Here is a 22,051-nt window from a genome sequence, read left to right as displayed (position 1 = left end):
TGACTGACTGGGCACTAGAAAAGACAGCTGTAAGATGAAAGGGATCCAGAGGAACGGTTAGGAGGATGGTTGTGGTGGAAGATAAGAACTGAGGAGAAATCAAGAGAATGGTGTCAAAACAAAGGTGAGAGATGGAGAAAGGTGAATTCATTCTTTTTTCAAAGGAGGAGAGAAGCGAGGGTAGAGAGATGGTTTACAGTGGTAAAAAAAGACAGAAGGGGAAGGAAGGTGGGGAGATTAAGAGAGATTAATTAGGGAGCTGAGAAGGAAATAAGGAGATAAAAAATAAGAATGGAAGAAAGGGGACAAGAGGAGAAGAGGGTAGGTGGGAACACCTGATGTCGATTTTACGGCTTGGGTAATATTGTGCATAATAACAGACCAGCTTCTGACAATTATTGTTAGCAGAAAAAATTTGTCAAACCAATTTTACAAGTTCACATTGAATCTCTGTTCCGTCCTTTGGAAATGGTGGATCTAAAACACAGCTAAAGGAAACTGGTAAGCTTGTCATCTTTCAGTTTTGCCCTCCTTGGTAGCTCAAATCATCTTATCCCTTTTAGCAATAAGATTAGAGAAACTAAAGATGTTCTTTTTCTGTGTGTGAGCCACAGGACATTCTGCCTCAGAATTATGAATGACCTACTTGGGTACCGGATGTATTTGTGCTGACCTTCCACTCCTTGCTGTTCCTTGTCCTATGCCAACATAACAAGGAGTGGAATGGAGTGGCATGATGGCGCAAACAGATCTGGGACCCGGCTAATGAATGACCAAGATGGCCTTCAATCATAAGATCTATGGTCAAAATTCTTATTCAGTGTGTGGACATTCAATCCTCTGCAATACTCTGAACAACTATTGCCATAAAGAGTTGTCCCTGCAGTTCAGAGAGTTTACAAAGAGATAAATAGGACCTCTGTATGATACTGAGGTATGAGAAAAGGTAACCTGACCCTTGTCATTGGTGTGGCCTTGCTCTATTGGAACAGACAGAGACCACTGGTATTCCTGTGAGGCACAGCAGAGCTATGGCCAGAGGACACCGGTTAAGCTCAGGTGGTGGGTGCCACAAAATACAGGGGAGAGGAACCCTATTGGTTCCCCACCGTGGAAGAACAGACACCACATTGATACCATATAGGTGGCAAGTTGCATTTGTGCTGGAGACAGATGGGTCGGTAAGGGTACAGTAGTGGTGATAACACCTTTGGGCTGAGCTGCTGTGCCGATGGGAGAAGGAGGAGGAAGGAAACCGAAGTGGGCCTGGAGCCCAATGAGAGACAGGATGGCTGAGCAGAAAGTTAGGTAACCCCCATTGCAATATATCTCTTCACCTATAACCTGGAGGATTCAATCTAACAATAATATGAAAGGAGGAAACATTTTGTGTTGCCCTATGCCAGCATTTCCATTTACAAATTGTTTATGTCTGTGTTTTTCCATGTGTGTGTGTGCCTGTGTTCCTCTGTGTTTATGCATGGATTTGTGTCACTCTGGCTGCTTTCGTGGGTGTATGTGCGTGTTTCCCTCCTCCGCAGCCTCCCTGCTAAGCTGATTAATGGGGGCGTGACAGGGCTGGTGGGTGTGAGCTGTGTGTTTCGTAATGATCGGGCCAAGACCCGCCTACAGGACCAGCAGGGTGCCCGAGTCCACACCGGAATGTGAGTACTGCCTTGTTTTCCCGTAGCCAAAAAGTCCAAATTGGCTATTACGTAAAAATGAATGAAAACCAAAATGAGCTTTTGTAAAATTGTATTTAAGGTTAGGCATAACATTAGCAGTGTAGTTAAGGTTAGTGTTAAGGTTAGGTTGAAATTCACATTTTAGGAAGATAAATTGTTTATTACTTTGTGAGTGTGGTAAGTAGTGATGACCTACTGCCCTGGCTTGGTTCCTCTTTTACTTTGTTCACACAATAAAATAAAAAAGTAAATAAAAAAAGTAAATCAAGTACAGTTTATTGAACTGGATGAAAGAGAGAATAGTTCTGTTTTGACTCATGCACACAGTAATTGTTTTCAAGTAATCAGACTAAACTGAGGGCAGATTAGGTCAAATGTGTTTTTGAACATTTGCATTCAAAACAAGTATTTGGTGCTGTTTTGGTGAGCACTACAATACTGAGTGGCTTCCACAAGAAATCAGACAGGGAAAATAATCAATTCTTGACTCTATAGTCCTAGTTATTGACATGCTTGGCTCTACTGGTTGTCTAGTACAGACAACTGTCTATCTCTATACATCTGTACACACTATGGCATCATAGCGTTGAGTGGGCATTGAGCCTATATTTACATTGGTGAAGTGAGTTACTGGTTGGCACAGGAGTGATCCTTTGGCATCCTGACTACTCATGGTCTTTTAATTAAGTAACAATCTAGTAGCTGCTAATGAAGTTTAATCAAATCAATGGAAAATCAAACTGTGAACCAAATGTGAACCAATTCAAGTTAGAATCCTTAGTTGAAACATCTATTTTTGGACTTATAAATGAATGATATATACCTATTGATTCTTGGAGAATATAACTTAGAAATGCCTCATGAGCTTAGTTCAACTGTTGTACCCCATCAGAACCCAAATATATAAACCTGTTTTACTCTGTTTGTAAACAATGTAAACAGTATAATGGATGGTCAGTCCTTGCATCCATAGTGCTGTCTATTAATTTAAGAGTGGTTACATTTCTACAGGCCCATCCCTGAGCTTATTGATTAAATTAATGATTCTAACTTTAAAGGAAAGTGTCCATCAATTATGTTTGTAGTGTGTAGCTGTGTTTAAGTGGTGCTGAACAACCAACATTCTGTGATGTAGGGTTTTGTTAAGATTGACGAGACACTGTATTGTAAGGAAAAGCAAATTACTAAATGCTATTCATTGTTTATGCATGGTCAATAAGCATCAGTTAAATGTCGTGAAGAGGGCACAACAAAACCTTTTCCCCTCAGGAGACTGAAAATATTTGGCATGGGTCCCCAGATCCTCAAAAATTTCTACAGCTGCACCATTAAGAGCATCCTGACCGGTTGCATCACTGCTCGACATCTGACCATAAGGCGCTACAGAGGTTAGTGCAAACAGCCCAGTACATCACTGGGGCCAAGCTTCCTGCCATCCAGGACCTATATACTAGGCGGTGTCAGAGAAAAGCCCAAAGCCCTCCAGTCACCCAAGTTATAGACTGTTTTTCTCTGCTATCGCATGGCAAGTGGTACCGGAGCACCAAGTCTAGGACCAAAAGGCTCCTCAACAGCTTCTACCCCCAAGCCATTAGACTGCTGAACAACTCATAAAATCACCACCAGACAATTTACTTTGACCCTCCCTTTTGTACACTGCTGCTACTGGCTGTTTGTTTGTTATCTATGCATAGTCACTTCGTCCCCACCTACATGTACAGATTACCTGAACAAGCCTGTACCCCCACACACTGACTTGGTACCGGTGCCCCCTGTATATAGCCTCGTTATTGTTATTCTTATTGTGTTACTTTTTATATTAATTTACATGGTAAATATGTTCTTCCTCTTAAGCTGCACTGTTGGTCAAGGGCTTGTAAGTAAGCATTTCACAGTAAAGGCTACACTTGTTGTATTTGGTGCATGTGACAAATAAAGTTTGATTTGATTTATAAGATATTTCATGAATATATCAGAAAGTTCCCCCAAACTGATTTTTACCTGAATACTTCTCCTTTTGATGTGAAGGCTGGACTGTTTGACGAAGACAGTAAAGATGGAAGGCTACTTTGGGATATATCGAGGTACTATTTCCCTGGATTAATGTAATGCACAATTCTGTGTTGAGTGTAGCTGACACGGCCTAAATTGAAATTACTGCCATAAACCATGTATTATACCCTTTGAAAGTATTGAGCACCTAGAGTTATTAACTAGCCTAGAGCTAACTATATGAAAGTGCAGGGGACGTTTTTTTAATGACGTTAACTGTAGATTGTGTTGTTATAATCCATTACTATTTTTTCCGCAGGTGCAGCAGTGAATCTCACTCGTCACACCAGAGAATGCCATTAAACTGGCAGCAAATGATATCTTCAGACAGAAGCTCTCCAAGGACGGGAAACTAACTTTTTGTCCTAGCACAGCACTTGCACTTTTAACTATTTAACTGAAACATACATTTACATACCTTAGAGTACTTTTTTATCCATCAAGTTAACATAACGTTCATGTAATAAAGTCAGACGGACTAAGGTGCTATTGCTACAGTAAACTGTCTCATTTTATCAGGGGTGGTGCCATTATTGTTATTATTGCTATGTGTCTATTTATTAGTCTGTTAACCCTGTCATTTGGCTCACAGGAAGTTGCCCCTGTGGGGGGAGATACTGGCAGGATGTGGGGCGGGGACCTGCCAGATGATAGTGACCACACCCATGGAGATGCTCAAGATCCATTTGCAGGACGCAGGAAGGTTGGTTGAGTTCTGTGAACCGTTTGTCCTTAGGCCAACCACATCTCAGACTGCTGCTGAAGTTTTTTGGCACTGATGTGATGTGTGTGTGTGACAGCTGACATAAGCAGAGTGGTCCAAGCACACACTGCAGCTTCTGGTCCAGCTCCTGGTCCATCTCCTCCAGCCCAGCCTGCACCTCCACCTCCACCTCGGACCCCTGCCGTCCGTATTACCCTGGAGCTACTGAAGACACGCGGCCTGCCAGGCCTCTACCGGGGAGCAGGAGCCACACTGATGAGGTGTGACACTCTGTCTCTCTCTCTGCCTCTGGCAAATCCACATAGGCAAATAGCATAGAAAGTGAAAAGCTAAAGGAAAGAATGATATTATTCAAATTGTACGTGTCAAACAAACACACACCACACGCACACACTCAATCACTCCCTGTGGTACAAGCACACAACAGGAGGTTGAGGCCCCGTAATTGGGGAGGATGGGCTCGTGGTAATGGCTGGGGCGGAATCAGTGGAACGGTATCAAATACTGTACATTAAACACATGGTTCCAGGTGTTAGATGCCATTCGCGCCGTTCCGTACATCAATATGACCTGTCCTCCCCTCAGCAGCCTCCTGTGAAGCACACACACACATTTCTCTTGTTCAGTTCGGAATGACGTAATCCTGAACTGATTGAACCTGCTAGACTCACTGTCAGGCCTGATTTGACTCATTACTGGTGATTAGTTTGTGGCAAAGACTTTGATTTACTTCTTGTAAAGGCTGCCTGATTTACATATACCACATATTGCATCGCTCCGTTCAATATTTTGTATTTCTGTTGATACGTTTGTCTTTTACATATATACAGTACTTACTGTATGTGTGGTCTGGCACCCTGGCTAATCAAGGCCAACATAAATCAATAGGTTACTGCAGTTATTGTATGTCTGGCAGGCTGAATCTAGCTGTGGGCCGACTGAAACATGCCTGCATTCTTTTCGTATTCCAGGGATTTTCCTTTCTCTATGATCTACTTCCCGCTGTTCACCAACCTGAACACGCTGGGAAGGGCCGAGTAGTCATGGAGACTTGCAGGAGTGGGCCCCCTTCCTGCAGTCCTTCACAGCAGGCTGCACAGCCGTATCAGTGGCAGCTGTAGCTGTCACACCACTTGACGGTGAGAGAGAGAGGCACGGAAGGGCTGGGGGAGCCCCATAAAGGAGAGATAAACCACTGTATTCAGTAGCAGTGCATGTCATTCAGTCCTAAATGTTAATGTTCACAATAAGACCATCTAATCTGTAGATGTCATACAGGAGCAGTTTGTAAGGGCTGATTCCTGTGTTGGGTTGGGATTGCAAAGGCTATTTAATTTGATTAGCAGATTACAATTCAATTATACCAATTACAATGGTATGAAATACATTATCAATAACTCTGCAATCCCAGAGCATGATATCCAATTTGTCTGTACTTTAAGCGCAGTGGAGTTTACATTGGTTTCAGTGTGTGTGTTTGTTGGCAGTCATAAAGACTCGTATACAGACCTTGCAGAAGGGGGAGGACACATACCGTGGTATTGTTGACTGCACACGGTAAGGCTTGCACCATAAAACACACATTTCTCCAATATGTATGTGCTAACCTTTGGTTGACAGCAGGTTTCTCACACTTCCATACGAGGATCTGGAGTAAAGGGCCCAGCAACATTCCTCAAGGGGGCAACTAGTCGCGCACTGGTCATCGACCCCCTCTCTGGCATCGCACAGGGGGTCTACTTCCTGGGTGTAGGAGAGCAGTTGCTAGGGCTACTGGGATAGCAGCAGCGTGTCAGTGTCCCTTACTATACAAAACATACTGCTTCATTCAGCAGTGAATTGAGGGAGAGATTACTCTCCATGGTTCTTATGCAAAGGCTCCTTGACTTTGCCATCACTAAGGAAGTTACCAAGCTATCATGGTTTGACAAAAGCACTTTAAGTGACAAATCCATCAACATTTGTTTTTAAACTATCAAACATTTTATTTACTAATGTTGTATAATGCTGACTACACTGCCATGAGAAGTCTAAAATGTGTCTGGCAATTCAAAGCAATTGGTCCACCTTTCACAGAGATCCTTTTCGTTTCATGAAAAAGGACAACCTCCACATTGGCTTTCCTCCCCAGTGAGTTTCTTTCCCATCCGTGATTCCAGAGTTGTAATCTTGGACTCCTCCTGTTAATGCTTTAATCCTAGTCTCTGTACTGTAACCCACTGAACAGCCAGGCTCCTCTCCTACAGGTTAAGACTGTTGGGCCTGCACCCAGAAGTCTTACCTTCCTGTCCTCCACAACTCAGGCTCAGAAGCAAACCTCTTCAGAGCTAGCTGTAACTGTTAGCTTAACCTTTTTCAATGCATCTTTGAATTACATGTCATGTAAACTATAAAAATTATGCAAATAAAGCCTTATTTCTTCTGATGGAGTCTCATCCTAAACATCTTGCATTTATCTTACACATTTTGGAATTCAGCAGATGTTAGTTTGATGTACAACTTAGTATAGCCTATGATAAGATCCATTAAAAAAAGTACCAGGTTCTTGCCAACGCACTTTGGATTAAGTCCACTAGGTGGCAATGAAAGCATTTTGTTTTATACATTTTATGATAGGGTTGGAATAACCATTTTATTCTTCATTGGAGAACATCTGAATTGAATGAACAATCTGTGTACAAACAGTGAATATTCATGTTTCTTTGTTGCATATGTATTGTTAATCACATGGGTAAGTAACAACAAAAGACATTCATTCTCCATTCCAATATGTTCCCACTCAACACACAAAATACACACAAACATCAAAAGGAATACAGCGGCAGCCACCCTGTTAGGTGTTTGGACACCTTAAAGTAAACAAAAATAACTTGATTATTCCTTAAGGGAAAGTAAGGGGACAATCAGACAACCCTTAGTGATGGGAGGGGAGCAGTGGTAAACTGAGGAGGTAGTATAAAACACTTGTGAAAGCCACCTACCCTTAACACCAGACAACACACATTCTCCCTCACATCGGGTCTCATAAAACAGTTTCTTACTTTGGAAGATCATATAGATAAGTGCTTAAAGTTGGGAAGATCAGAGAAAGGGTGTTCTTAGGCTCTGCTCAACTTTCAACATATCCAGCCCAAATGAGAGACTTGTTCGCAGTAACACTTCCAATGATCCCTTAACCTTTGTCTCCAACAGCATCACCATCTTTTAGTCCAAAAACTTACGGTTCGGGTTGGCACCGAACAGAGCCGTTCTGACCTCAGGCATCATCTGTCAGAGAACAAACAGAGAGGTCAAAGTGAATACCTAGCTGTCCCGGTACTACTCAGGATACAGAGTACTCATCAACCGAGCTTACAAAGGATATTAAGGTAGATAAGATCAAGCAGATTCAAATCAACCTCATCCTGTTGGAGTACATGTGACATACTTGGGTTAGTGTTTGGGGTATTTCTATTGTGATTCCTAACCCCTCCTCTTCTGCCTAATATGTCAATACTGTACCTGCTGGGCCATGAGGTCTAGCCTGCTCTCCAGGGTGTTGGCTACCTTGATCTTCCCATTAGCGTTGTACATCTCAATACCTCCAGAGCTGTGGACACCAGAATCATACAGGTCAGTCACTCGCTGAAGGACCACTATAGCTTGCTTATGTCCTCTTATCTCAATCAATCACATGGATAGACCTAATTTGCACAGTGTGATAAAGTTAACGTTCAAAAACAGATGTAAAACCATTTTAACATAACAGTAAAGTAGATGTAATCTCTCCCATTCCTTTGCATTGCTAATGTGCCGAATACAAATATATGCACTCTATTTTAGGGGATATCTAGTCTGTTGGGGATATGGGGATATCTAGTCTGTTGAACAACAATGCATTCAACTGAAATGTGTCTTCCGCATTTAACCCAACACTTTAATCAGAGAGGTGCAGGGGGCGGCCTTAATCAACTTCAGCATCGTCGGCACCCGGGAGCAGTTGTTGTTGTTGGTGGTTAACTGCCTTGCTCAAGGGCAAAAACGGCAGATTCTTTCCACCTTGCCGGCTCGGGGATTCAAACCAGCGACCTTTCTTTTACTGGCCCAACGCTCTTAACTACTAGGCTACCTGACTCCCATTTTAGCATCCTGGTTGTTGGGTTGTTATTGTACCTCTTAGTCATTGATGTGCTCTTTGTTTAGCCACAATTAATGTGAAATGAAAAGGAATCTCATACATGTCTGGTGAAAGGTGCCGGTCTTGGTCAATGCCGACTTCAATTTTGCTCTTCACAGCAGCTTTATAGATGGGGATATTTTTCTGAACAGCAGCCTGTATGGTGAAAACCAAATTGTGAATGAATCCAAATTTTCTCAAACACAAGTAGGCCAATTCAAGTCATAATACAAGCTGAAATCAGTCATGATACACAGACAATGGCAAAGAATTGAAGTGACTCAACAAGGTATCCCTAATAACATAACATAACACTGACCTGCACCATGGCAATGTCCTGCTGCCGGCAGCGAATTATCACTTTGGGCTCCAGCAGTTGGTAGAATCCCTGAAATTGAAGTCCGGACATAATTAGACCACATATAGTAGCCATGGTTCATTGCATGACAGTGAGTATTAGCGGCACGGCAAACTTCTGTCAGCCTCAATGAGTCGGATTACTCCTGAGCGCACAGAAAGACTACCTGCAGAACTAGCCCCTCCAACAAGGCAGGGTACCTCGCCGGGTCCTTGGCAATGTTAGCCAGCCTCTGACGAGCCTCAGTTAGCAGATCCTGACACACAGAAAGAGAAAGAGTCAGACATCACTCGCAACAAGAAATCTAAAATGTTGTTGATAGGCGAAACATTTAATGTGGTCAGATAATTGTAGGAAAGCCGCCACTAACCGAAATCATGTCATCACGAGCTTTCAGCACCTTCAGTCGAGCCAGGTTCATCAGGTTGGACATCTGACTGTGTGGAGAAGGCAAATATTAAGTGGCAGACTGGCAGTCAAGTACTCTTATCAATGGGAGGCACAACACATGGTTTGGACAGGACAACATGGAGAGAACAAATTATGGTGGAAAAGGGAAGAATACTGCTCTACCAAGAAGGTAAAAAAACTGCTCATTTGGTTGAAAATGAGTTAATATCATTTTTGCTACATTAAATACATGCTTAATCAAGTGGACAAGTATCCTGCCTATATTGTATTGTGTTTTGGAGAAAATGGGGGTCATGTTAGCATTAAGTGCATAAAGTTACTGTGAAACCAAGGTAAATAAGTGAAAATACTTAAAGTACTACTTAAGTCATTTTTTGGGGGTATCTGTACTTTACTATTTATATTTTGACAACTTTTACTCCACTACATTCCTAAAGAAAAGAATGTAATTTTTACTCCATACATTTTCCCTGACACCCAAAAGTACTTTTGAATGCTTAACAGGACAGAAAAATGGTCAAATTCACACACTTTTCAAGAGAACATCCTGGCTCATTCCTATTGCCTCTGATTTGATGGACTCATTAAACACAAACACTTCATTTTTAAACTATGCGAGTGTTGGAGTGTGCCCCTGACTATCCGTGAATTTAACATTTTTAAAAATCAAGAAACCGTGCCGTCTGGTTTTCCATAAGGAATTTAAAAAAATGTATACTTGACCTTTTGGTACTTTAGTATATTTTTGAAATTACATTTACTTTTGATACTTAAGTATATTTAAAATCAAATACTTTTACTCAAGTAGTATATTACTGGATGACTTTCACTTGAGTCATTTTCTGTTAAGCTATCTCTACACTATTACTCGAGTATGAAAATTGGGTACTTTTTCCACCACTGCTTTTTGCTTGGTAGGGCAGAATAGTGATGTTACGGTGTCATTTTGTAGTTAGCATACTAGCATGCTAGCTGTTCCTGTAGACTTCCAGTCATCGCGCACTTTCAAACTGCACGCAGAGACATATCAATGAGTTCATCTGACTCTGAGTAAGAAGAAGTAGTAATTGCCAAAATGTCACACTGTTTAAATTAGGATCTGCCTCCAGAAAATATATTATGAAGAGTATGTCCCATTCAGCTGAGAAGAATTCACTTCAACTGCTGGGATATAACGGGGGAAAAAAACTCACATTTTCTTCTGCTGGTCGATCTGCTTTTCTTTTTTCTCATAGTACTCCATGATCTTGAGCCTTTGTGTCTGCACCAGACGGCCCTTCTCAATGTTGAACTCCTCTTCTGCCTTTAGGAGCAGACACAAATTTGTTAACATTTTGTACAGTACCTTTACCAGACTTGCAGGTTAGAAGGGAGAGTATTACCTTTGCATCAATTTCTTCTGCTTTCTCATTGGCTTCCTGTTCAATGAAGGCCATCATATGCTTGATCTGTCCAAGGAGAAACAGGGGATGAAGAAGTGTGTATAACTAATTTTTTCATGAACAAGTGAGGAATCCACCGTCATAGGTCCCAAAGGCACATTTTTTAACTAGCTATGCCTAGACGCAGTACATTGTTGCCTGTATGCCATCTTTCATATAATGCACTCTAAAACATTAGGCAGGGGGGCATTATTGATTCCCAAAGTGCCTTTCCAACACAAAAACCCAGAGGCACAATATATCAAGGCAAAGCAAATTACTGGCATGGCAAACTAATCTACTCATGAATTAGAGTGGGTTGATATGCATAGAAAGCACCAATTAATTAGCTTGTTCTCTAACTTGCTAAATTAAACTAGGCCTAATTGTCCAGTGAAAATCTCACTTTTAGAGGTGAATATTCTGTTAACTCATATCCAAATAAAGTTTGACTCATCCTATACTCGTATGTGGCCAAAGCATGAATTGGGAGAAGAAAAAAAAAAGTTTAAAAAAAAAAACTTCAAACTTGTATCTAAATAGACCGTTTCAAAAAGTTATTTCCTCATAGATGATGAGCTGCCAATCAACGGTCTACATATAAAAAAAATGTAAATGTAAAGTATAAGCACACATCATTCTGTTGTTGGAGTAACGTTATGCCCACACATAAAAGCTGCTTTTTAACATACTAAATACATTTTTTGTGAAGGAAAACAATTTCACTCATATTGTAGTTAATTATAGATCATATTTCATAGAAATCTGGAAACACTGGACAGTTAGATACATTTTGAATCATAAGGGGAAGTGCCATGATGCATCGAACTATAGTAGCTCTTTGGTGAGAGCTGACAAATATATAGCTAACTGTATATCTCACAAAGCAGACATGTTAGCATAGCCAACTAAAAAGAAAGCACACAGATGACCTTTTCTACTTTATAATAGTTTGTGTTAGCAAAACTTAGCTAGCTAAAAAAGCTAACTAGACAGCTAGCTTTAGCAAGCAAGATAATGTTACCTGTTTCTGTACGTCGGCATCACTGAGCGCCATGGCTGGGTCTTCAGTTGTTGTTTTTTGCTTACTAATAAAAGGTAGCTAAAAAACAACTGACTAATAATAATCAGCTACTTGATTTGACTAAATAGATTTTCAGTTGCTCATACACGACGTAAAAACATGGGCCTAATGACAAGCAACAAACTGGCACTGAATGTCAGCTGACTGGGTGACAGAGAACTGCGCGTTCACAACAAGGGTCGGTTTACTTCTTCTTTGATGAGGTTTTAACGGCGGTTGGCATCCAATAAATGTTGCATTACCGCCACCTACTAGACTGGAGTACAACTCCTTTATACTTAGCTTGAAAAAATAAATAAACAAATACCCTACCATCTAACACGACACTCACAACTTGTTTTAAAAATAAAAGAAAAAAATAACCCCATCCTACTCCACTATTTCAATCTATTAGTCCTACCTCAGACCAACAACCTGAAAGGATGGGACACCACCAGTGGCGACCTGTTATTCAGGGATGAGCCCCACATTTTTAGCAAATGCTTGCCTGTTTTGCATGTTATTTTGAAATTAATACGTATTCACATATCAGTTTGCAAACAGTGTAAAAAAAACAAACATAATTGAGTTAATAAGCTGCATACAAACATGGTTTCTTTTTTGTTTTCTTGAGTAAGGCAGCTCCAAAATGCAGGTGTTTCAGCCTAGCTCAGTGCTTTCTGTGGTGGTGGTGCAAGCCAGCAGAAAACACGGAGCGTTGCGCCGTGATTGGCTCAGTGTTTTGTCACTCATGCGGATGCTACGTCACCAAAAGGTCTAATGTTACACCTCGAAAATAGCCCCTTGGTGCTGCCATAGAGTTACATTAGAAGTGCCTATCCAAGAAGGCTCAAAGTCATTGGCCACAGATAAATTGACGTCAAATCACGTTATATGTACAGTAGCCTTGATTGGACTGTCAACATACTTTCAAAATCTTAGCTAGCAGTCATCATCATGAATCAAGTCGACAATCTACTGGCAAATCCTTTTTAATCCTTGTCATATGAAGAGAAATAATGAAGAGAAATGACAGGTAAAACATATCGGTGCTCATCAGCCATTGGACATAAACATTACACAGCAAGTTGGGAATCACAAATTCAACAATGAGTGGTTTGGAAGGAATCCGTGACAGCGGCTGTGTGGTCCCAAATCTGGGATTAGGGGGCTCTTTTCCAAGTTTAAAATGATAAACTTTCAACATTGGCCAAGCTGTCAATGAAGCATGATGTGTGCCATGCTCAAAACAATTGTTAACCCGGAACTGCGAAAACTTGACTTCAGCGAGTTCAAGACAACTGGTAAATTCGGAATAAACGAGCTCCGACTGGGAAAATACGCTTTGAACAGTCATCGAACTTGGAATTGTAAATCTGGCCTCTTTCTAGAGCTACGACGTGAAGATCAATGACGTCATCATGATTCAACATGTTTTTTTCCAGAGTTCCCATTTGTTTTGAAAGCACCATACATCCAGAGAATGACAAAATTTGCCTACGAAGGACCACAGCGCCACCTTCCTGTTCAAGTGAGCACAGCACAACAAGGTGAGTCCAAAAATGTCTTGTATGCTGCTGCATAAATTATGTAATATGCCAGGGAGATATGTATACTGTAGCTAAGAAAGTAATACTAAGTGTATGTTGTGTAGTAAGATGTTAGTAGCCCATGTGCCTCACCCTAATAATTTGGTCTATTTACCCCTCTTAATTTCACCTATTGTTCTGACTTGGTGGTGCACATGTAGCCCATAACCTGTTTTAGAGAAATGTAATCATCAAATATTGTAAGAGCTTTCATTTTTGCTTCATGCCCCCTTTATTTATCCTACGGGTCTGACTTGGTGTACAGGGAGAACACTGTAAGAACGGCCCATGTTCTGAAATCTGTCGCCGTACATTTCAGAAGTGCTATACAAATAGTTATATTGACTAAATCCGTCCTAGCTCGCTCATTAATGTCTTAATCGAAATTATGGCCTGCCTCTTATCCGCTTGTCCTCCCCTTATGCAATAGTTTGTACATCTCAATTGTCATTAGAAACCACATTTGTTAAGCAAGTCAGCCATATCAGCTATGTTTTTTTTTAAAAGGCAGTAAATGAGGCTGAATGAACTGTTTCATTGCCAGACAAGGCTTTGCTGATAGCCAGGTGTAGCAGTGGTAAGATGGGACTGCTGTTGGGACAGCTTTATGTAGGCCCTAACAGTTTGTGGGCACCGTTTGTCAACGTTATAGTGCAATTCATGTATTGTTTAGTGTTGTGTTATGTTGTATAGTGGCTTCGCTGGCATGTGTCCCACTTTTATACTTTTTTGCCCCACCAAGATTTACATGCTAAAACCGTCACTGGACACAACCACTTAACACACCCTGTAACTATTCTGCTTCCTCTCTGCAGCTGCCACCACAACCTCAATTTTCTGCAACTTACGTTCCATCCCTGCAGTACAGTTGATAACCATTGCTATAAATGCAAAAAATACAATCTTACTGAAATATATATCACTTGTTGGCCTATCCCTCTGTACTGGTATAGATCTACTACTCACACCACTCCTCTCAAGATCCTTCTCCATTGACCCATCTTCCTCTACTTTCTCCACTGCCTCAGCATATGACAACTTCTGCACTTCTCTAACCCTGGAACCCTCAACCTGCCTATCTCGCACGGGACATTTCTAATCTCCAGCCCCATGGACACCCCTACAATTAGCATATACCACTACTTTCCCCAATGCTACACATTCCTTTGTGTCATGCCCTTCTGCACACTTCTCATACCTATGAACCTCCCTCCTACACTCTGCTGCCACATGCCCATAAGTTTGACACGTGTAACAACGTAATGTATTCGGCACAAAATCTTGTACAAGATAAAGTGATATTCGGATATATAAGTTATCAGGCAAAGACTCAACATCAAAACTCAAAAGAACAGACAATGATTCTTCTGTTTCACCACTCACCTCACCCTGTCTGCGTCGCACCAAACGACAAGCATCACAAACACAGAGAATCTTCCCCTTCAGTTGGTCAACTTTGACATTTTCTGCTACGTCAGTAATTACTCCTTTCAATGACGCCCTTTTCTTGAGAGCAAAACAATTCACGTCTTGCCCCCCATTCGTTTAACTCGGAGAGCATTCTCCCTCTGAGCAGCAGAAACACAAACAATTATCACAAGACCACTTCTGGTTAACCTCACTGATTCCACAGCACCCAACTCTGTTTTCACCCACACTAAAACCACAAATGGATCAGCCAAAAAGCAAGGGTCCACGTTTTCCAAAAACTTCACTCCTACTGTCAGACTCTTCTTTATCCTGACCCTCGTGCAAGCCTCAGGCTAAAAGAACTTCATCAAACCTACCACCTCCGATACTTCAACCTCATTCACTTCCATTTCTCATCCTGTCTTCAGCTCACTCTGCTTACACTTTCTACCGTTATTCTTTCACAAACGTCTCGCTTTTCCCCCGCCATTTTTAACCGACTCAAGCTCAACCTCTTCCTGCCTCTCTCTCTTAGACCTCCTCTGCCTCACTTTTCCCCTCCATTCCTCCTCCGTATTCCAAGCATTTCTCCTTATTATAATACTGCACTTCTCCTGACATACAGTGGGGCAAAAAAGTATTTAGTCAGCCACCAATTGTGCAAGTTATCCCACTTAAAAAGATGAGAGAGGCCTGTAATTTTCATCATAGGTACACTTCAACTATGACAGACAAAATTAGAAAAAAAAATCCAGAAAACCACATTGTAGGATTTTTAATGAATTTATTTGCAAATTATGGTGGAAAATAAGTATTTGGTCAATAACAAAAGTTTCTCAATACTTTGTTATATACCCTTTGTTGGCAATGACAGAGGTCAAACGTTTTCTGTAAGTCTTCACAAGGTTTTCACACACTGTTGCTGGTATTTTGGCCCATTCCTCCATGCAGATCTCCTCTAGAGCAGGGATGTTTTGGGGCTGTTGCTGGGCAACACGGACTTTCAACTCCCTCCAAAGATTTTCTATGGGGTTGAGATCTGGAGACTGGCTAGGCCACTCCAGGACCTTGAAATGCTTCTTACGAAGCTACTCCTTCGTTGCCCGGGCAGTGTGTTTGGGATCATTGTCAAGCTGAAAGACCCAGCCACGTTTCATCTTCAATGCCCTTGCTGATGGAAGGAGGTTTTCACTCAAAATCTCACGATACATGGCCCCATTCATTCTTTCCTTTACACGGATCAGTCGTCCTGGTCCCTTTGCAGAAAAACAGCCCCAAAGCATGATGTTTCCACCCCTATGCTTCACAGTAGGTATGGTGTTCTTTGGATGCAACTCAGCATTCTTTGTCCTCCAAACACAACGAGTTGAGTTTTTACCAAAAAGGTCTATTTTAGTTTCATCTGACCATATGACATTCTCCCAATCTTCTTCTGGATCATCCAAATGCTCTCTAGCAAACTTCAGATGGGCCTGGACATGTCCCCCTGGCTTAAGCAGGGGGACACGTCTGGCACTGCAGGATTTGAGTCCCTGGCGGTGTAGTGTGTTACTGATGGTAGGCTTTGTTACTTTGGTCCCAGCTCTCTGCAGGTCATTCACTAGGTCCCCCCCGTGTGGTTCTGGGATTTTTGCTCACCGTTCTTGTGATCATTTTGACCCCACGGGGTGAGATCTTGTGTGGAGCCCCAGATCGAGGGAGATTATCAGTGGTCTTGTATGTCTTCCATTTCCTAATAATTGCTCCCACAGTTGATTTCTTTAAACCAAGCTGCTTACCTATTGCAGATTCAGTCTTCCCAGCCTGGTGCAGGTCTACAATTTTGTTTCTGGTGTCCTTTGACAGCTCTTTGGTCTTGGCCATAGTGGAGTTTGGAGTGTGACTGTTTGAGGTTGTGGACAGGTGTCTTTTATACTGATAACAAGTTCAAACAGGTGCCATTAATACAGGTAACGAGTGGAGGACAGAGGAGCCTCTTAAAGAAGAAGTTACAGGTCTGTGAGAGCCAGAAATCCTGGTTGTTTGTAGGTGACCAAATACTTATTTTCCACCATAATTTGCAAATAAATTCATAAAAAATCCTACAATGTGATTTTCTGGATTTGTTTTCCTCCTTTTGTCTGTCATAGTTGAAGTTTACCTATGATGAAAATTACAGGCCTCTCTCATCTTTTTAAGTGGGAGAACTTGCACAATTGGTGGCTGACTAAATCCTTTTTTGCCCCACTGTACATCTTGTTCTTGCCTTCTCAAGGGACACCATTGAACCGGCAATCACAATCTCCGTGCAATTAGCAGAACCCCTCCGGAAGTAGCCCTCAACAGTGCATCCCACTTATAAAGCTGCTGCTTCGTTCTGATGTTCGTCTTTATCAAAAGCTACCGCAACGCTTTTCCATTTCAAACAAGCGTGCTCTTCCAACCACCGTCTTGCTTCATGCCATCACCATTTCTTTTCAAGGGTCAGTTTATGAAGTGCCGTGCATATTTGGCTTTTTTTCCATAAGAATCTCAGACAAGTTCGTTTTTTTTGTGACTTTTAAATATTGCACCGCTTTCAGACTTTTTTGTGTGACTTGCTTCAGCAGGACCCCTCTAGATCTTTGTCATACATCTGACATATTATTATAGCTAATATAATATAGGTATTATTTGTTCCAGCCAGCAGCTAACGTTATAACAATACACCTTTTCAACACCGTCCCCAACTTGAGTTTATCGTTAAGGTTGTAGTTTTGTCACTTGACAATTTTATTTTGGAGTTTTGTTTTGCTTGCTAATTTACAGACATGGCACAGTTCGTAAATATCGGTACAATTAACTCGCAGGAACACACCAATGTAAGCTAGCTAGTTAACGAACTAATTGTATTTGGTTACTCAAATAGTCTTTTAGTGTAAATTGATTTAGACGGCGCAGTTTAGACAGCATGGACGTATTTGGGTATTGGCTGGATGGGATACAGTTTATGCCAAATTGACGTCAAACGTTGAATGTTTCAGTTAACCCTAAACCGTCTCATGACCTTATTCTCATAACCTGTTACGTTTACACTCATAAAGCGGGCGGGCAGGTGCGGGCAGCGATCGGTTGAAGAGCATGCATTTAGTTTTACTTGCATTTAAGAGCAGTTGGAGGCCATGGAAGGAGAGTTGTATGGCATTGAAGCTCGTCTGGAGGTTAGGTAACACAGTATCCAAAAAAGGGCCAGAGGTATATAGAATGGTGTCATCTGCGTAGAGGTGGGTCAGAAAATCACCAGCAGCAAGAGAGACATCATTGATGTACAGTCGTGCCCAAAAGTTTTGAGAATGACACAAATATTAATTTCCACAAAGTTTGCTGTTTCAGTGACTAGATATTTTTGTCAGATGTTACTATGGAATACTGAAGTATAATTACAAGCATTTCATAAGTGTCAAAGGCTTTTATTGACAATTACATGAAGTTGATGCAAAGAGTCAATATTTGCTGTGTTGACCCTTCTTTTTCAAGACCTCTGCAATCCGCCCTGGCATGCTGTCAATTAACTTCTGGGCCACATCCTGACTAATGGCAGCCCATTCTTGTATAATCAATGTTTGGAGTTTGTCAGAATTTGTGGGGTTTTGTTTGTCCACCCGCCTCTTGAGGATTGACCACAAGTTCTCAATAGGATTAAGGTCTGGGGTATTTCCTGGCCATGGACCCAAAATATCAATGTTTTGGTCCCCGAGCCACTTAGTTATCACTTTTGCCTTATGGCAAGGTGCTCCATCATGCTGGAAAAGGCATTGTTCGTCACCAAACTGTTCCTGGGTGGTTGGGAGGAGTTGCTCTCGGAGGATGTGTTGGTACCATTCTTTTTTAATGACTGTTTTTAGGCAAAATTGTGTGTGAGCCCACTCCCTTGGCTGAGAAGCAACCCCGCACATGAATGGTCTCAGGATGCTTTACTGTTGGCATGACACAGGACTGATGGTAGCGCTCACCAGACAAGATTTTTTCCGGATGCCCCAAACAATCGGAAACGGGATTCATCAGAGAAAATGACTTTACCCAAGTCCTCAGCAGTCCAATCCCTGTACCTTTTGCAGAATATCAGCCTGTCCCTGATATTTTTCCTGGAGAGAAGTGGCTTCTTTGCTGCCCTTCTTGACAGCAGGCCATCCTCCAAAAGCCTTCGCCTCACTGTGCGTGCAGATGCACTCACACCTGCCTGCTGCCATTCCTGAGCAAGCTCTGTACTGGTGGTGCCCCGATCCCGCAGCTGAATCAACTTTAGGAGACGGTCCTGGCGCTTGCTGGACTTTCTTGGGCGCCCTGAAGCCTTCATCACAACAATAGAACCGCACTCCTTGAAGTATTTCTAAGTCCGGTGAACAGAAGGACTTGAGTTCCTGGTATGTTGTTATGATCACACCACGTCTCGTTAATCATAAGGCATACCCCCCGCCCCTCTTCTTACCAGAAAGATGCTTGTTTCTGTCGGCGCGAAGCGTGAAGAAACCAGCTGGCTGCACCGACTCCGTTACCGTCTCTCGAGTGAGCCATGTTTCCGTGAAGCAAAGAATGTTACAGTCTCTGATGTCTCTCTGGAATAATACCCTTGCTCGGATTTCATCAACCTTGTTGTCAAGAGACTGGACATTGGCGAGTAGTATGCTAGGGAGTGGTGCGCGATGTGCCCGTCTCCGGAGCCTGACCAGAAGACCGCTTCGTTTGCCCCTTTTACTGCGTCGTTGTTTAGGGTCGTCGGCTGGGAACCAATCCATTGTCCTGGGTGGAAGGCAAAACACAGGATCCGCTTCGGGAGAGTCATATTCCGTGTCGTAATGATGGTGAGTTGACATTGCTCTTATATTCAGTAGTTTCTCCCGACTGTATATAATGAAACCTAAAATTCCCTGGGGTACCAATGTAAGAAATACCACGTAAAAAAACAAAATACTGCATCGTTTCCTAGGAACGCGAAGCGAGGCGGCCATCTCTGTCGGTGCCGGAAGTAGGTGGTTGAGTGAATATCAAGGTAAAAGCTGCACACGCATACAACGCATGAAGTACACCCATCATCTCTTACTTTGAATAAATAATGGTCCATTTTATAACCTAAAATGTAAAAAAATGTTGTGTAAAACTAACAGTGAAATACGACTGTCACACCCTGACCTTAGTTATCTTTGTTTTCTTTATTATTTTGGTTAGGTCAGGGTGTGATGAGGGTGATATGTGTTTTTGTCCTGTCTCGGGTTTTTGTATGTTTATGGGGTTTTTCCAGTCTAGGTGTTTTTATGTCTATGGTTGCCTAGATTGGTTCTCAATCAGAGGCAGCTGTTTATCGTTGTCTCTGATTGGGGACCATATTTAGGTAGCCATATGCCTTGGATAGTTTGTGGGTCATTGTTTGTGTAGTTGCACTGTCAGCACTGTAGTTGCATAGCATCACGTTCATTTTTGTTATTTGTGTTAATTTGTTTAGTGTTCTTTGTTGTTTTTTTTCAATTTAAAGTTTTATTAAGTTTTCTTGTTTTTCAATCAACCAACAAAACACATTCCACATTCACAGATGTGACAGGCTTTAAAAAAAGAAAAAGTAAAAAAAAAAAAATACATTTGAAAAAATAAAAATACAATTAAAATGAATGATAAAGTCAAATTAAAGCATTTATTTTTCTTAATCTATTTATTTTCCTTGGTGCATATATATATATACATACATACGTACATACATACATACATACATACATATATACACACACACACACACATAAGCACACGTACTCAACTAAATTAAATTAAAAACACACAAGAAAACATATAACACTTGCAGCAGCACTATCAAGGTTCTTATCAGCTATTTCAAGCATTCGCTGAGACGACGGGCCAATAATTCGTTTTTAGGTTTTACAGTACCTTACACAACATGTATCTGCGCATTTCCCTAGTCACCCCGTTCACTCTGTCCAGTTTGAAATATAGTTGAATAGTGGAGACCAGAGTCTATCAAACTTGGGCTGTCTCTTGTGGAGGTCATAAGTGAGCTTTTCAAGAGGAAGAAAGTCAACAATCTGGTCAATCCACATTTGAAATGTAGGAGGGGTATTAGAGGCCCACAATAGAAGAATACATTTCTTAGCAAAGTATGTAATTGTCATAAGCAAATTTTCTCTGTCAGGATCAAGAACAAAGTCCTGCTGGGCATTAAGAAGATAGATACACTGGGTCATATCAAACTGTACCTCTAGTATTTTCTGTGCAGCAGTATGTACAGATTGCCAGAATCTGGCAATCTCTCTACAGCTCCAAAATACATGCATATAGGTTCCACTTTCAGAGGTACATCTTTTACAGTTAGGAGACATATCTGTTTTCATTCTATGGAGTCTCAAAGGAGTATAATAAAATTTGTACAAAAATTTGTAATTAGATTCTTTCATTTTTACACTGGTAGAGGAGCAGTATACCCTGTCGCAAACCTCCGCCCATAACTCATCACTGATAGTCAGACCAAGGTCCTTTTCCCAGATTATTTTCAAAGGAGTAAAGGAGGAGCTTCCTTTCTCAGAAAGGAGTCTATAGATGTAAGATATTTTGCCTTTAATGGATTGTGCTGTGACAAGAAGGGTTTCAACTTCATTTAACTGAGTTCTAAACCTCCTCTTGGAGGTAAATGAGGAAATTACATGTCTAATTTGAAGATGTTTTAAAAAATGGGATCTTGGTACATCAAATTCACTGCAGAGCTCTTGAAAGGATTTCAGTGTAGTGGTTTTCTGATGAAATAGGTCTGAAAAGGTCCTGATTCCTAGAGTATGCCAAAGATTAAAGTTGGCATCCCTCAGGGCTTTTGGCAAGTCTGGGTTGCCTACTATAGGCGAGTGAGAACATATTTGGGAGGAAATGCCCAGGTATTTCTTACAGTCCCTCCACGCTAGTAAGGTGCTGTAAATCACAAAGGTTTTGGCTATGTTGCCCACTTCACTAAAGTTATTAATGAATATAATTGAGCTTAAGGGCAATGAACCACAGGATTGGGCTTCTATCTGAATTCACGTTGACTCTTGTCTGTTTGTGATCCATGTTAGCATGTTGCGGATTTGGGCAGACCAGTAGTACAATTGAAGGGAGGGAAGGGCAAGACCACCCTTAGATTCAGGTTTCGATAGAGTGGAAAACTTGATCCTTGGTTTTTTATTGCCCCAT

General features: G+C 41.5%; 1 protein-coding gene and 1 pseudogene across 1 annotated transcript; one reads left to right on the top strand and one right to left on the bottom strand.

Moving 5' to 3' along the window:
* The first annotated feature begins 1,231 nt into the window (after nt 1–1,231).
* On the top strand, nt 1,232–6,886 carry LOC112219005 (annotated as a pseudogene).
* A 188-nt stretch (nt 6,887–7,074) lies between these two features.
* Nucleotides 7,075–12,062, bottom strand: LOC112218771 (V-type proton ATPase subunit E 1). Its single transcript, XM_024379893.2, has 9 exons — nt 11,832–12,062; nt 10,769–10,834; nt 10,580–10,689; nt 9,346–9,412; nt 9,142–9,231; nt 8,937–9,005; nt 8,679–8,773; nt 7,963–8,050; nt 7,075–7,728 (listed from the first exon to the last, which is right to left on the bottom strand). The coding sequence occupies exons 1-9, from the start codon at nt 11,862–11,864 to the stop codon at nt 7,666–7,668; spliced, it is 681 nt and encodes a 226-aa protein (XP_024235661.1). The 5' UTR covers nt 11,865–12,062; the 3' UTR covers nt 7,075–7,665.
* Nucleotides 12,063–22,051: the final 9,989 nt, after the last annotated feature.

This window comes from Oncorhynchus tshawytscha, linkage group LG19, assembly GCF_018296145.1.
Source record: "Oncorhynchus tshawytscha isolate Ot180627B linkage group LG19, Otsh_v2.0, whole genome shotgun sequence".
Taxonomy (NCBI): domain Eukaryota; kingdom Metazoa; phylum Chordata; class Actinopteri; order Salmoniformes; family Salmonidae; genus Oncorhynchus; species Oncorhynchus tshawytscha.
Note: the sequence above shows the minus strand (reverse complement) of the source record. Positions and strands in the feature narration are given on the sequence as shown.

Coding starts and splice junctions, on each gene's coding strand:
- LOC112218771 (XM_024379893.2), bottom strand. CDS start 11,864: ATGGCGCTCAGTGATGCCGACGTACAGAAACAG. Junction 9,232..9,345: donor CTCGTGATGACATGATTTCG/GTTAGTGGCGGC, acceptor TCTGTGTGTCAG/GATCTGCTAACTGAGGCTCG. Junction 9,006..9,141: donor TGGAGGGGCTAGTTCTGCAG/GTAGTCTTTCTG, acceptor CTTCAATTTCAG/GGATTCTACCAACTGCTGGA.